Raw genomic sequence first — 13,511 nt, forward strand, 5'->3', positions numbered from 1 at the left:
ATGCAATCATGACCAGTCTAGGAGGAGTATGCAGTGGGGTTGTCTCTGTGTGTCCTGTCTGTACATAAGGGAGATTCTTTCTTTCAGTCAACAATCAATTACATGTCCCGTCTGCCTGTCTAGTAATTGTAGCTCAAGGCTTGCAGTGAGTGTGGGAGTATCATGGCATGTCCCACCGAGTAGTGTGACCCAAATGTGACACTCTTTCAGTGGTGGAAGCTTTTATGTGACCTGTGATGTCTAGTCCTTATTTATGTTGCTAGACCAGTGGTTCTCAACTTGCGGTGCCGGGGCCCACAGGGGGGGCTCAGGATGCCTTAAAATTATTTGTAATCAGTTCTGTACAGCACTTTGGTCAGCCTTGGTTGTTTTTAAATGTTCTTTATAAATCAATATTGTATTGTATTGATTTAAAATGAAGACAAAAGCATTAAAATAACATTAAAAAACTAAACATAAAGTTATTTATTATTTTAATTCACACTCCCAAAAACTGTTTTTCATTTTATTTGAAGAATTATAAAAGGTTGGATTTTCAGACCTGGAAAAGTCATTTGAATGAATAAAATCTATTTCTCCATAGGTGTTTTTTATGCATTTTATGAATGTACATTTTCTAGAGTTGCCAAGCTGAAAATGTTTTATCAGGTAGAAATTGTGAGTATTATTACTTTTTTAAAAATCCTTATCATTAATCTTTGTACAGTAAACCATGAATTACTGGAAATATCATGCTGCCTTTGAATATTGTTGTGGACAATGTGGGGCTTTGGATTCAAAAGAACCACTGGGTTATATGATCGAAATAATTTCATATAGGTTACGTTAAAAGGGATTGCCTCGATCACACATTTTTAGCATTTTCATGGTGTGTGGCAGGTTAGGTTCGATTAAAACAAACTGGTGTGCTTGCTCTGTTGTGGTTTTGGTTTAAAATAAGTGTGAACGCTGCCATCTGAACCCTGCCTGTTCAGGGGGCCTTGCTCCGCTTTCAAACAAACTCTAGTGCAGTTCAACTGAAATATGAACAAAACACGAACCAGATACATCTAAAACGAACCAAAAAACAGGATGTGATGTCACAAAATGGACCTAAAAAAGGACAGAATGCTCAAGCACACCGGGTTCTTCTTGTCATAGGAGTTGAGGTTGTAATAACCGCAATTACTTGATTTCAACTTTTAAAACGCATTCAAATCCTCATAGTGTTCTTAATTGCAGCTTGTAAGATGCTGGGAATTGTTTGAGAGCTTCTATGCGGTTTTTACAACGTGACTGGTGTGCTTTTACACCTGACTGCTGCAAATTCATTTGGGCGTTGATAGTGATGCTATAGAAACACATAATTCCCAGTCCGAGGAACATCTCCGAATATTACGTTGTGTGTTGTCATCTTGAGACTATGGTAATTACGACGAGCCGTGCATGCAGCATGTTGTTGCTTATTACATTTCAGTATGGCTTAAGAAGCGTGGTCTCCTTGCAGCAGATCCCGGTTTGTGTGTGTGCAACAGAGGAATTCCTGGCACTGTTATGACTCCTTTACAAAAGCTCTTATGGCAAATTGTGTGTTCTCAGTTTGTAAAAACACTATCATATGTAAGCACATACTAGCGCATTTAACCCAGCAGTCTGGACCAAAAGAACCAATAGAATCGAACTACAAGTGTGAACACACCCTCAGTAAAAAAGGCGTGTGGCCCATGCATTTATGTCAGTGATGGACCGATTTTGTCATGCTCTCATAACGTATAGGAATGTGGACCGTTTACGTTTATCCCACGTAAATGGGAATCAGCCATTGTGGGAAAGTTTATTCTAGTATTTCAGCATCCATTCCCACAGGCACAGTCTCTCTTTCTCTCCCACTTTTTCGCTCTCTCCCTGTCAGATTACTTCTTCCTCTTGGAACGTGTTGGTGTCATGGATGTTTTTTTTTCCAACAGTCCCTTTTTGAATGACAATGATTCAGCTCTGAGGTTGTTATCAGTCTGAACATGTCTCATGCCACCTCACGTGATCCTTTTCAACAGTTTAAAATGTGCAGAAACCCCCAGGGCTCAAAGTACATCCGCTTTTTTTTTTTTTCTGATGCAGACTATATCCGTGTGTTGAATATGACACAATTAGATACAATCACCCTCATGAGGTGTGTATTAAAATCTATTTTTTAATTACATAATCAAAAGTAGTTCAGATCATTTTAAAATAGATTATTTGTGATGTGTTCAATTGTGAGGCAAGTCTCTCAAGCACTATTTATGTCAAATTAGTCACTTATGAGGTTCTATGATGACTAGGATGCTGCTTATCTACTAACAAAATTAGTGTAAATTAGTCTACATATATTTAAATATTATAATAAAATATAATATATTACATTAAAGATTCTTGCAAATGGGTAAGTACAGATGTGTTGCGTATAAGCTAAGCTATCAGGCTAGTTATCTGTATGCTGTGCTAGTAGCCTACTTAAGCTAACTAAAACAGACATTAATGGTCATTATAGAACATATGTCATACATCATGAAGACTGATTTTGTAGGAATCATTATGAGGCGCTAAGGAAGTCCCCTTGAAACGTTTTTTTTTTTTTTTATGATAATGGTATCGCTTGGGGTCCTAATGAAGACATTAGGTCCGAAATAAGGACCTTGGGTTCCTGATTTCGTATAACATTGGCTCACTAGGTTTTGGAGCGAAATTTTAGGCTATTTTTCTTTTAGGGCAGAAATAAGCTTTACAGAATTGATTAAGCACAAAAGCAGATTTGTTTGTCTAAATGAAAAATCTTCTTGTACATCGTTGCATGTCATTGTGAGATACACAAATGCTGACAGGAAACTCCACCTTGAATCAGTGTTAAAGTGCTGTAGAACATATCAGCATGCATTTCTTAGTGATGTGTACTCCAAGAAAAATGGCAAGTGACATATTAACCATGGGCTTTTTATTGGAAGATGTTCCTTGTAGCTCGCACCACATACTGACTCAGTATGTAACATGCTACTACATGCTAATTTAACTTTTATTGATTTGACTTGCCATACATCCCCTGACAAGATTGTGCTTAAGACCAGGAGCCAGTTGCATTAACTTAGGCTCTAGATTGTGTCTTAAGAACTAGTTTGACCAACTAGCAGTTAGAAAAGGTAATCAATCTTACTTTTCCAATTCAAATTAGACCAGTCTTTTTTAAATTTTTGAAAAAAATTAGATGACTTTAAGACTAGTTTAAGCAGTTTATGAAACCGGTGGCCACCGATGTTGCCTCTTCTGTGGCCTTCAGCATTTGGCTCAAGTGTTTTTTCCACCCTGAGCTACTCTGAGAGATCTGAGACAATTATTCCATCATGTGATTCTGCTGTGACCTCCAACCATCTGACACCAACATCGGTCTCAGCCCACCAGACCTGTTGAGAATGCAGTTTAAAGCCACGTTTGTAATTTTTATGTTAAAATACTTTTATCCCAGCTTAATGTGGAGAAACAACTATTAGTAATCCATGTGTAATTCCCACAAAATCTATTGGAAAAGTCAAAAAATTTCAAATTCCATTTGATGTTGCTTGTAAGTCTACAGACATTACAATTATTTTTGGTCATTTTGCTCGAATGTTTTTGCACATTCTTCATTCTGTATGTTGTTGCTATGCTGTGTCATCATTTTTTATCTCTTATGTTGTTCACACTTCATAAGTTCCACACTTGGTTCCTGTTTGTTTCTGTTAATCATCATAAGAGAACCCTTGTACTGTTCAACATGCTCCATATTTAATACCACAGTGACCTCAGGCGATCTCTCTTCCTGCATGTGCTACGTTTAATGGTCAAGCTAGCTTCATGTTTCCCTGCTGTTTTGTCAAGATTTGATGAAGGTAAAGATTGAAAAGCAGCTTCCTTGGACAGATGCCTGATGGGTGCTTGACCTGTATGGACTAGTGTCACTTATCAACTGTCCAGGACAGATTTATCATGTGGTTTAGTATGCATAAACATCTGACTGTTTTGCCCAGGATTGTCCCATAGGCTACATAAATTCCGCAATAAGGTTTTTTTCCTACCATTGGAGCAATTAAAGTACCATTTAAATGCAAAGCAAGATTTTTAATGGCCGATTCAGTTTCTCAGATCAGAACCCGATACTAGCAACCATATAAATAATTATTTTTATCCGATAAATTAAGCAAATGTAGGCTAGCTGTTGTTTATTTTCTCTATAACAGACAAACTGGCATTAAACAAAAAATATCTGTAGCCATTTGAAATTAGAGGCAACCACTGCATTTTAATCACAATCCAAACTAAGAGGCTACACACATGTATCATGAGCAGTTATTTTTTGTGTAATTTCAAGATTTAAACCAAAAACAGAATGGTCTGACTTCAGATTTGTAAAATTATGCTACATATGACACATTAAATATGGATAAAACAATGCATGTTCTTATTTCCTTCAGAGATACAAATAAACCCCCTCCCTCCCTCAATTCAATATTTATATTTTTCTTCCTATATTTTGAGTATTGTGAACAGTGAGCTTGCTGTGCCTGGTACAGTATTTGCCTGTTGGCGTGTCGGTGTTCTCTTCTTTGCATCCGTCTTCAGCGTGTCTCGTCTCTGGCCTGTGTTAACTTCTTGTTTACAGACTTTGTAATATTTCCACACAAATTACATTTTGGGAAATGACTGCTATGCAGTTTGTGTGCAAGTCCAGAATAGAGATTGGGCAAAATAAAACTAGAAACCGATTTATGGCTACAAAGCATTATTTTTGCAGGTCACTGTCAAGCACACCCGAGTCTAATTCGGGCAATACACCTCACTTCACCAAACCACACGTCCTGAGAACGCACACTTCCTGAGGTCTTGAGATGCATTTTTTTTATTTAACTATTTTTGTCTTGACACTGCTTTTTTAGAAATGTTGTTTATGGTATTCCTGAAAAAAAAAACATGCAACATTTCACAACTCTTCTATAAAATACAATATTGTAATGTCTTTAAAATTATCATGTAGGCCTTATCTCAATTTAAATATTTTTTGTAGTGGAAACTTGGCTGGTTTAACTAGCTGGTTTTGTAAATGCTAACTTATTAATTGGTAACACAATGTTTTAAAAGCATTTGTATAGCACAGCAATTGCTAAATCAATATGACAATATAGAAAATGTAACATATATGTTCTCAAACTAAACTCATGCTCCACTTTTCACCACGATGGCCCCAGAAACCTTGAACAACAGAAACTCTTCTAAATAGCATAGCATAGCAAAACATTAAACACTACTAAATCTCACTCTTACCATTTATCCGGCACAAAAATAAAACATTATATAGGCTAACACTTTAGCATTTACTTTCTCTTTCAAGTGCCATGGCAAAGCATGCTGGGAAATAGAAATTCCAGTCCAGTTTCAGTTAAAATCTAAATTAAATGAAACAAGTTCATAAAACTCAAAACAATTAAACAATTTAGATTCCTTAAATATGTCAGTTTTGAGAACTCAAAAGTTTACCCCACTTGAATAAATTGTTTGAGCATTAGGGTTTAGGGTGTTGAAATTTTGGATTATCACTTCTGTTGTTTTTACACTCAGGTGACATTGTAGTGCTGTGCCATCACAAAAGTTTATCATTTGCATGCGTGTTTAAGCCTTGCCAGTTTAAATGTTGAAGCAATTTTAAGCGCAATAAGCAGCGTAATAATGACTGTCTTGGCTTATTCATGTAAACACAGTAGGTTAAACGGTTAGTTCACCCAAAAATTAAATTTCTGTTATTAATTACTTAAAAAAGGTAGTTAAGGAATTGTTAAAATAGTCCTATTTTGTAATATATACCATTATCGTGAAATAAAATTACTCATTGTGAATACGATTTATATATATATATATATATATATATATATATATATATATATATATATATATACATTAGTTTAATTTATTGAAAAAATCAGTTACAGCCCTAATTAATAATGTCTTGGCAGCCACAGCAGCACTTGTGTTTAGAGGCTTATTAAATTCCGCCAGTGAAACCGAGTGAAAGACTTTAACCAGAGAGATTTCTTGAAACTCATGACATTCCCCTATTCAAATGACAGTGTTTTATAGACTGCGTTAAACTTCACCTTCTGTATGATGTTGATGAAGCTCATGGTCTGTTTTTGTTCCAGATTGGGCTGTTTTGTGAGTGAACCTGTGTCGCCATGACAACCCACGTGACCCTGGAGGATGCGCTGTCCAATGTGGACCTGCTGGAGGAGCTTCCCCTCCCAGACCAGCAGCCATGCATCGAACCCCCACCATCCTCCATCATGTACCAGGTACAGGCCCTTATGCATTAACAAAAATGCATTTCAATATTTGAAGTAGGATGTAGAGTTCACACTTCACAGTAACATTTTATTGTCCTTCTGTTTGTTACTAGGCAAACTTTGACACCAACTTTGAGGACAGAAATGCGTTTGTCACTGGTATTGCCCGCTACATTGAACAGGCCACTGTGCACTCCAGCATGGTAAGTAGAAGGATACTTTGTGAAACAGCACATTAGGATGGCTGGTCATGTGACCAGGGCAGCAATAACAAAAGGATGTTGCATTACAACAAAGCTGCTCTTTATGGTTCTTACTGAAATCTTTATCAGAAGGGCACTGAGAAGCAGAAACAGTAATTCAGTTATTCTAATGTAGGCTTTTCTTTGCCACAGTGATATTTAAATCAGCCCTGAGCAGTGCAATTCTCTTCATAAAGGTTCACTTACAAAAGAAAATCACCAAGACATTAACATATTTTTAGGTACTGTGATAAATAAAAATTTCAACATGTAAACTGTCAATACCATGGCTTTCTGTGAATTACCTTAGAGTTCTAAATGGAGTGTAGCCATTTCCAATTCATATACATCAACCTTAAAATATCACTTTTAAATCATGAATCAGCGTTTGTGTTGGACAATAATAAAGTTGTGTTATGTTGTATATTAAAATATACAACCGTTCAAAGGTTTGTAGATAGTAAGATGTTTGTTTTTTTAAAAGAAAGTAATCCTTTTTATTCAGCAAGGGTGTGCTAAATTAAAAACATTTATAATGTTACAAAAAAAGTATCAAGGTTTATACAAAAATATTAAACTGTTTTCAGCATTGATAATAATAGGAAATGTTTATTGAGCAATTAGGCGTTCAGTGAATCCACTTAATGATTATTATAGTGCACTCTACCACAAAAAACAACTGTGTTCTTAAAAAGAACTTAAAAAGAATGAATTTCATTATGCTAAACTTGTATGGATTGTACGGAGCCCCTCACATGATATGCAGGGAAATATATATAAGGGCCATGAATTAAAAATTCTTTCTCCCGTTTTAGTAAATTGTGCACACAATGTAATAATTTGTTCCCTCGTTTTAAAACGAACATCCATTTTTCAGAACAACTCAAAAAGCATTAACAGATTTGCAACAGTAATGACTATTTTTAACCCCATAAGTTTCAATTCTGTTTTAGCAGAGGCATGAGGTAAAGAGCTCAGGACAAACACCTTTTCACAAAGCCACCCTTGTCTAGTTTATGATTGCTGTTTTGTACTGTTTTGTTTGTGCGGGGGTTTGGGCTTTATGCAGGATTGAATTGAGATTGATGCAGCTAGTCCACCTCTTCCTCACACAGCTCAGTGGCTCGTGAATGTGCTTGGACTGTCAAACAGTAGCTCATGTTAGTCAGAGAAATAGAGAAGTCCTCACGGACTGGAGATCCTTTTTGCTTCAGCTACCTTCTGCTAAAGCTCTAATAAGCGTGTAGTTGTAGGTCTGGATGAATGCTGTGGCATCTCTGAACTTGGATTTAGAAGTGTATATATAGTGTTTTTAAGATGAACAATGCAGGCCTATGAAAATCATACCCTAATACTTACTGATATTATTATTATCTTCTCACTTTTATACATTTAAATCAACTTGCTTACTGTGCAGACGCCATTCACATGTTTCATAGGCCCTATTTACACCTGGTATTAAAATGGATTTTGTTTCGATCAGATCACAAGTGGACGACACTAAATACAGATGTAAACAGGGTCTAAAACGTTTTGAGCTTGTCCACTTTTGACCACTTCCAGAGGTAGTCGAAAACGCATTTAAACGGATTGCTTTTGTTGTGCAAACACTCATGTGGTCGAATGTGTTCGAACAACCACAAAAAGACGCCTACTCTCCGCCCACTGAACTAATGCTTAAACATTATGGGAAGAGCGCTAGCCAGACGGGATTTAAACTTTGGCTGGAGACCCGAGTTTGGTTTGAAGATTGTAAACGTACCTCTACCCAGGCACAATGTTCTCTCACCATTCATGATTTCTAACACACACTCACAGTGGCTGGCAAAGCAGAAACATAACCTTTTTCAACTAAGAATTGAAAACTTTTTATCCATTTTGGCCGTTCATTTACACAAAAACAACGTTATCGTCTCCATGTAAACTACAAAAACGCGAATTTGTGAAGCGGTGACGTCATGCGCATGCGTATTACATCTTCAGTCTATAGCTGCGTACTATGTAGTGCTTCTTTACAAAGTAACCGCCAACTTTCAAAAACTTTTCAAAAACCCAAAGGAAAAACTTTTATTTTTTAATACAACGTTGTCGTTTAAACGTACAGTACACTTTGATGACTAGTTATTTAGGCAATTTTTAGCAAATTTAGGCAATTGCACATGCTTAGTTTTGCAAAGCGCTAATTGTAATACTTGCTGAATTGTGATTGGCAGAAATCCAGGTTAAATGATTTATTAATGGAAAGTGGAGCATAATTAGGGACTCAGTCTGCACTGAATGCATGTTACCACTCTAATCATCGAAACTGTCTAGATTACTAGTGCTCTGGTGATTATAATGGATCAATCTAGTTTTGCCGTGTTGGTTTCTCTGTTTCTCCCTCTGTCTTAAATTGGGTTTACAACTTGTAAGTCAGGGAATTCTTTCAGGAAATGTATATCTAGCTATACTGCATAGTAATAATGGTGAATTCCAACAAATAAGTGCCTGATGAATTGTCGTTTCTAAGCATGAGGTCACAAAATGTATTAACCGCACATTTACACTAAATTCACAGGAGTTTATGTTTGTGGTTCCAATAGCTGTTGTTCCATTTCTTCTTTTTCAAACTGATTTTCCTTTCAGAATGAAATGCTGGAGGAGGGGCATGAGTATGCGGTCATGCTGTACACCTGGAGGAGCTGCTCCAGAGCCATTCCTCAGGTACACACACACACATACGCATACTCGACGTTAGAGGTGCATTCTCAGTACTCTAGTAAAATGCATGCCCTAATAGCCCATATACACCTTTACTATCAGGTGAATCATAGTGCGGAAGAGGAACTCTGTATGAAAATGCTAGTTATTCTAATTCTTATTCTAATTGTGTGTTAAATCTTGTCTTGCGTGAATGGACTTTTTTAAAGAAATGCTCTCTGCCATTTTCCCTTTGTTTGAAGAGAGTCTGAACCCCTTTTCATTTATCTAAAAGATCAAATTGAAATGACCAAGTTCAACAACATGACTAGTACTACCCTTCACTAACAGAAGAAAAAGACTCATTATTCATAATCTCAGTTCTGAATCCAGCCGTTTTAATGTCGCCCTCTTGTGTATCTCAGGTGAAGTGCAACGAGCAGCCAAATCGGGTTGAGATCTATGAGAAGACTGTAGAGGTGCTGGAACCTGAGGTCACCAAACTCATGAAGTTCATGTACTTCCAGGTGAGAAAGGAATAAAAATCTTTGGACACTATTCAGTATTTATTCATTCTAAAATGGCATGTTAATCAAACAACATTACTGACAAGAAAAAGAAACACTCATTGCTCTTAATTTTATTGCTCGTGTATTTTAGGCTCTTAAGTTAACATGTATTTCTTAAGTAAATTAAGAAATATTTGAAGACTACATGCAATTTAATTTATTTATATTTAACTTTCCAAATCAAGGACTGTGATAAATAGCATATTCGTTTTTGCCATGCTATCAAAATTGGGGGTGAGAATCATGACATTTCACGAGTACACTGCGTTAATATTGACATCCCTCTTTCTAGCGGAAGGCCATTGAACGTTTTTGCAGCGAGGTAAAGCGACTGTGTCACGCTGAACGACGGAAGGACTTTGTGTCCGAGGCCTACCTGCTCACTTTAGGAAAGTTCATCAACATGTTTGCTGTGCTGGACGAACTGAAGAACATGAAGTGCAGTGTGAAAAATGACCACTCTGCGTACAAAAGGTATTACAGGGTCACGCTTATTTTAAAGGAGAAGTGATTGTTCACAATCACAATTCTTTTTATCACTATTTCTTTACAGAGCGGCTCAGTTCCTGAGAAAGATGGCTGACCCACAGTCCATCCAGGAGTCCCAAAACCTCTCTATGTTTTTAGCCAATCACAACAGAATTACACAGGTACATTTAACTTCAAATATGATATTATTTACATTAAAGGAATAAATCACCCAAAAATATGCATTGTCTTTTTTTTTAAATATTTTTCTATATCAAATTTATTTTTATTATATTTCTCATCTCATTCCAAATGTGTGTGCTGTACATTTTCAAGTAATTCTAGTAGTTGTTCAGCTCTTGCAATGTAATGACGGTTCATTCTGACCAAGGCTTTTAAACTCCAATAAAGGCTAAACAAACGAACAAAAAACAGAAAGGCAGCATAACAGTGGTCAATACAGTTTCTATATAATTGTGTATATAACTATATATAAAAGCTATATAACTCTATATAAAAGTTATAATTGTGTGTAGAACAGCCTGAAATGAAAGTTGTTGGGTTTTTTTGGGGAGGGGGGGGGGGGGGAATTGGGGGTGGGGGGTTATGGATAACCTTGCCTTCCCCCAAAGCTTCTCTGTGTTCACCTTTCATTTGGACATTGACATTCAGCGTTTTGTTTTGTGTGATGTTTGTGCAGTGTCTGCACCAGCAGCTGGAGGTGATCCCAGGTTATGAGGAGCTGCTGGCTGATATTGTCAACATCTGTGTGGATTACTATGAGAACAAGATGTACTTGACCCCCAGTGAGAAACACATGCTGCTAAAGGTGAGTGCATCCATTCCTGCTTAAGTGTTTAAGACTCGGCTGAAAGAGAACTTCACAAATGAAGGCACGGCTCTATGTTTCAGGTCATGGGTTTTGGCCTGTACTTGATGGATGGAAATGTCAGCAACATCTATAAGCTGGATGCAAAGAAAAGGATCAACCTCAGCAAAATCGACAAGTTCTTTAAGGTGAAGACAAACTGTCTGGTTCTCGTGAAAACTGATTTTTTGTTGTTGTTGTTGTCGTCATCCTTGTTGACTGTAATGTCTGTTTGGATGCTTGAAAGCTCCAGGTTGTGCCCCTGTTTGGAGATATGCAGATCGAGCTATCACGGTATATAGAAACAAGTGCCCACTATGAAGAGAACAAGTCCAAGTGAGTGATCATCTACTACTAAAGATCAGGGCCCGTATTTATCAAGCTTCTCAAAGTGCCATTTCAGTCTTACTGAGAATTCACGAAATTTCAAACATAAGTATAAAAGCAAGTTATCTTAAAGCTAAGAATCACTCTTACTCTCCCAGTTATTTACGACAGCTCGAGAGGTCTCTCAAGTGGTTAGGAGTTGCCAGTAGGGGCTTGTGATGGTACTGAGGAGACAGATACATGCGCAAATCTTTCAGGAGAGGAAGAATGTTTTGAATGTTTGACGACGAGCTGTTAATCAAACGGTATTGTTTATATACGGTATTGTCCAATTTATATGTGGAAATGTGACACGCACTTTATGGCGTGTAATACGCACGTACACCACACCACTAATCCTACCCAAGGGGTTACTGTACGTGTCATATGAACGTAAAAACAAATTTTCGCATATAAATTGCATGATAAACAATGCGTGCTATAGAGACGCATTTCATGAGATCGGGGTGGTATATCATAATGTATTCTCTTGAAAAATGATTTATTGTCAAATGTTTGTAAACTCCTCTAGGAATTTCACCATTCAATGTGAATTAAGTACTCTTACTCTTAAGTCAATTCTTAGCAGTGTTCTCGTGAGTAATTCTCAGAGGCTTGATAAATACAGGCCCAGATGAATGGATTTCCTGCATGACTTAAAAGCATTACAGTTGCTTTCTGTGTGATGCTAGTTCTCTTTCCAGCATTACTTGACTGGTTTATAAAAAGGAAACAGTTATTTTTGAGCTTGCATCATTAGCGTAACCTTTAGGGACTTTAGCGTAAACCTTTAGGGTAAAACCTTTGATGATGATAAAAAGTGGTAAAAAGTTTTAAAAACGGTAAAAAGTTTTTTTTAAAAGAAATTAATACTTGTACTCAGCAAGGACACATTTGATCATAAGTGATAGTAAAGACATTTATAATGCTACAAACATTTTGGTAACACTTTATTTTTAGGTTACGCAGTTACTATGTGTACTTACTAAAATTATGCATAATTACAAATAACGGTTACACTTTATTTTAAGGTGTCATTGTTACAGTATAATTATATATTTAAGTACAGTGTAATATTAATTAACTACATGTACTTACTATAGGGTTAGGGTAGGATTAGGATTTGGTTGAGGGTTAATTGCATGTAATTAGGCATAATTTACTGTTATTACTATGGTAATTACATGTAACATATGTAACAAGAACACTGTAAAATTAAGTGTTACCCAAATAACTAACCATAACTCTATAGTTAGTACATATTAATGAATATTACTTGGTACTTATTTTAGAAAGTACAATGTAACTGTCACCTTAAAATAAACTGTAACCAAGATTTCGGTTTCAATAAAATGCTGTTCTTTCCACAAAAAGAATGATCAATCAACATTGATAATAACAACAAATGTGTCTTGAGCAAGAAATCAGCATATTAGAATAATTTCTGAAGTATCATGTGACTAATGGCTACTGAAAATTCAGCTTTGCCATCACAGAAATAAATTATTGTGTATTAAATGTATTAAAATATATTATTTTAAATTGTAATAATATTGCACAATATTACTGTTTTTACAGATTTGTATATCAGATAAAATGTAACAAATAAATGTAGCCTTACTTTAAAAAAAATCTTACAGACCCCAAGTGTTTCAATGGTAGTGTACATCTCTCTCTCTCTCTCTCTCTCTCTCTCTCTCTCTCTCTCTCTCTCTCTCTCTCTCTCTCACTCAGGTGGACCTGCACTCAGAGTAGCATCAGTCCGCAGTATAACCTGTGCGAGCAGATGGTGCAGATCAGAGAGGACCACATCCGCTTCATCTCTGAGCTGGCGCGCTACAGTAATAGTGAGGTGGTGACCGGCTCTGGACTGGACAGTCAGAAGTCTGATGAGGAATACAGGGAGCTCTTTGACTTGGCGCTCAGAGGACTGCAGCTTCTGTCCAAGTGGAGCACTCATGTCATGGAAGTGGTATGTCTGAGATCCTGCAAACAGTTT

At 36.6% G+C, this 13,511-nt stretch overlaps 1 protein-coding gene across 2 annotated transcripts in view; it reads left to right on the forward strand.

Annotated features, from left to right (window-relative positions):
• Positions 1 to 13,511, forward strand: part of cyfip2 (cytoplasmic FMR1 interacting protein 2) — a 31,944-nt gene that overhangs the window by 4,076 nt on the left and 14,357 nt on the right. The window contains exons 2-11 of one of the 2 annotated variants that reach the window (XM_077248037.1): positions 6,180 to 6,329; positions 6,434 to 6,523; positions 9,188 to 9,265; positions 9,667 to 9,768; positions 10,103 to 10,284; positions 10,364 to 10,460; positions 10,979 to 11,107; positions 11,191 to 11,295; positions 11,394 to 11,482; positions 13,247 to 13,484. In XM_077248037.1, coding sequence (XP_077104152.1) covers positions 6,213 to 6,329; positions 6,434 to 6,523; positions 9,188 to 9,265; positions 9,667 to 9,768; positions 10,103 to 10,284; positions 10,364 to 10,460; positions 10,979 to 11,107; positions 11,191 to 11,295; positions 11,394 to 11,482; positions 13,247 to 13,484 — 1,227 coding nt within the window. In that variant the 5' untranslated portion in view covers positions 6,180 to 6,212. The remainder of the gene's footprint in view (positions 1 to 6,179; positions 6,330 to 6,433; positions 6,524 to 9,187; positions 9,266 to 9,666; positions 9,769 to 10,102; positions 10,285 to 10,363; positions 10,461 to 10,978; positions 11,108 to 11,190; positions 11,296 to 11,393; positions 11,483 to 13,246; positions 13,485 to 13,511) is intronic. The other variant, XM_077248038.1, reaches the window with a different exon arrangement.

This window comes from Siphateles boraxobius, unplaced genomic scaffold (genome assembly GCF_051911475.1).
Source record: "Siphateles boraxobius isolate OS27281-9 unplaced genomic scaffold, OSU_SipBor_1 3, whole genome shotgun sequence".
Classification (NCBI taxonomy): Eukaryota; Metazoa; Chordata; class Actinopteri; order Cypriniformes; family Leuciscidae; genus Siphateles; species Siphateles boraxobius.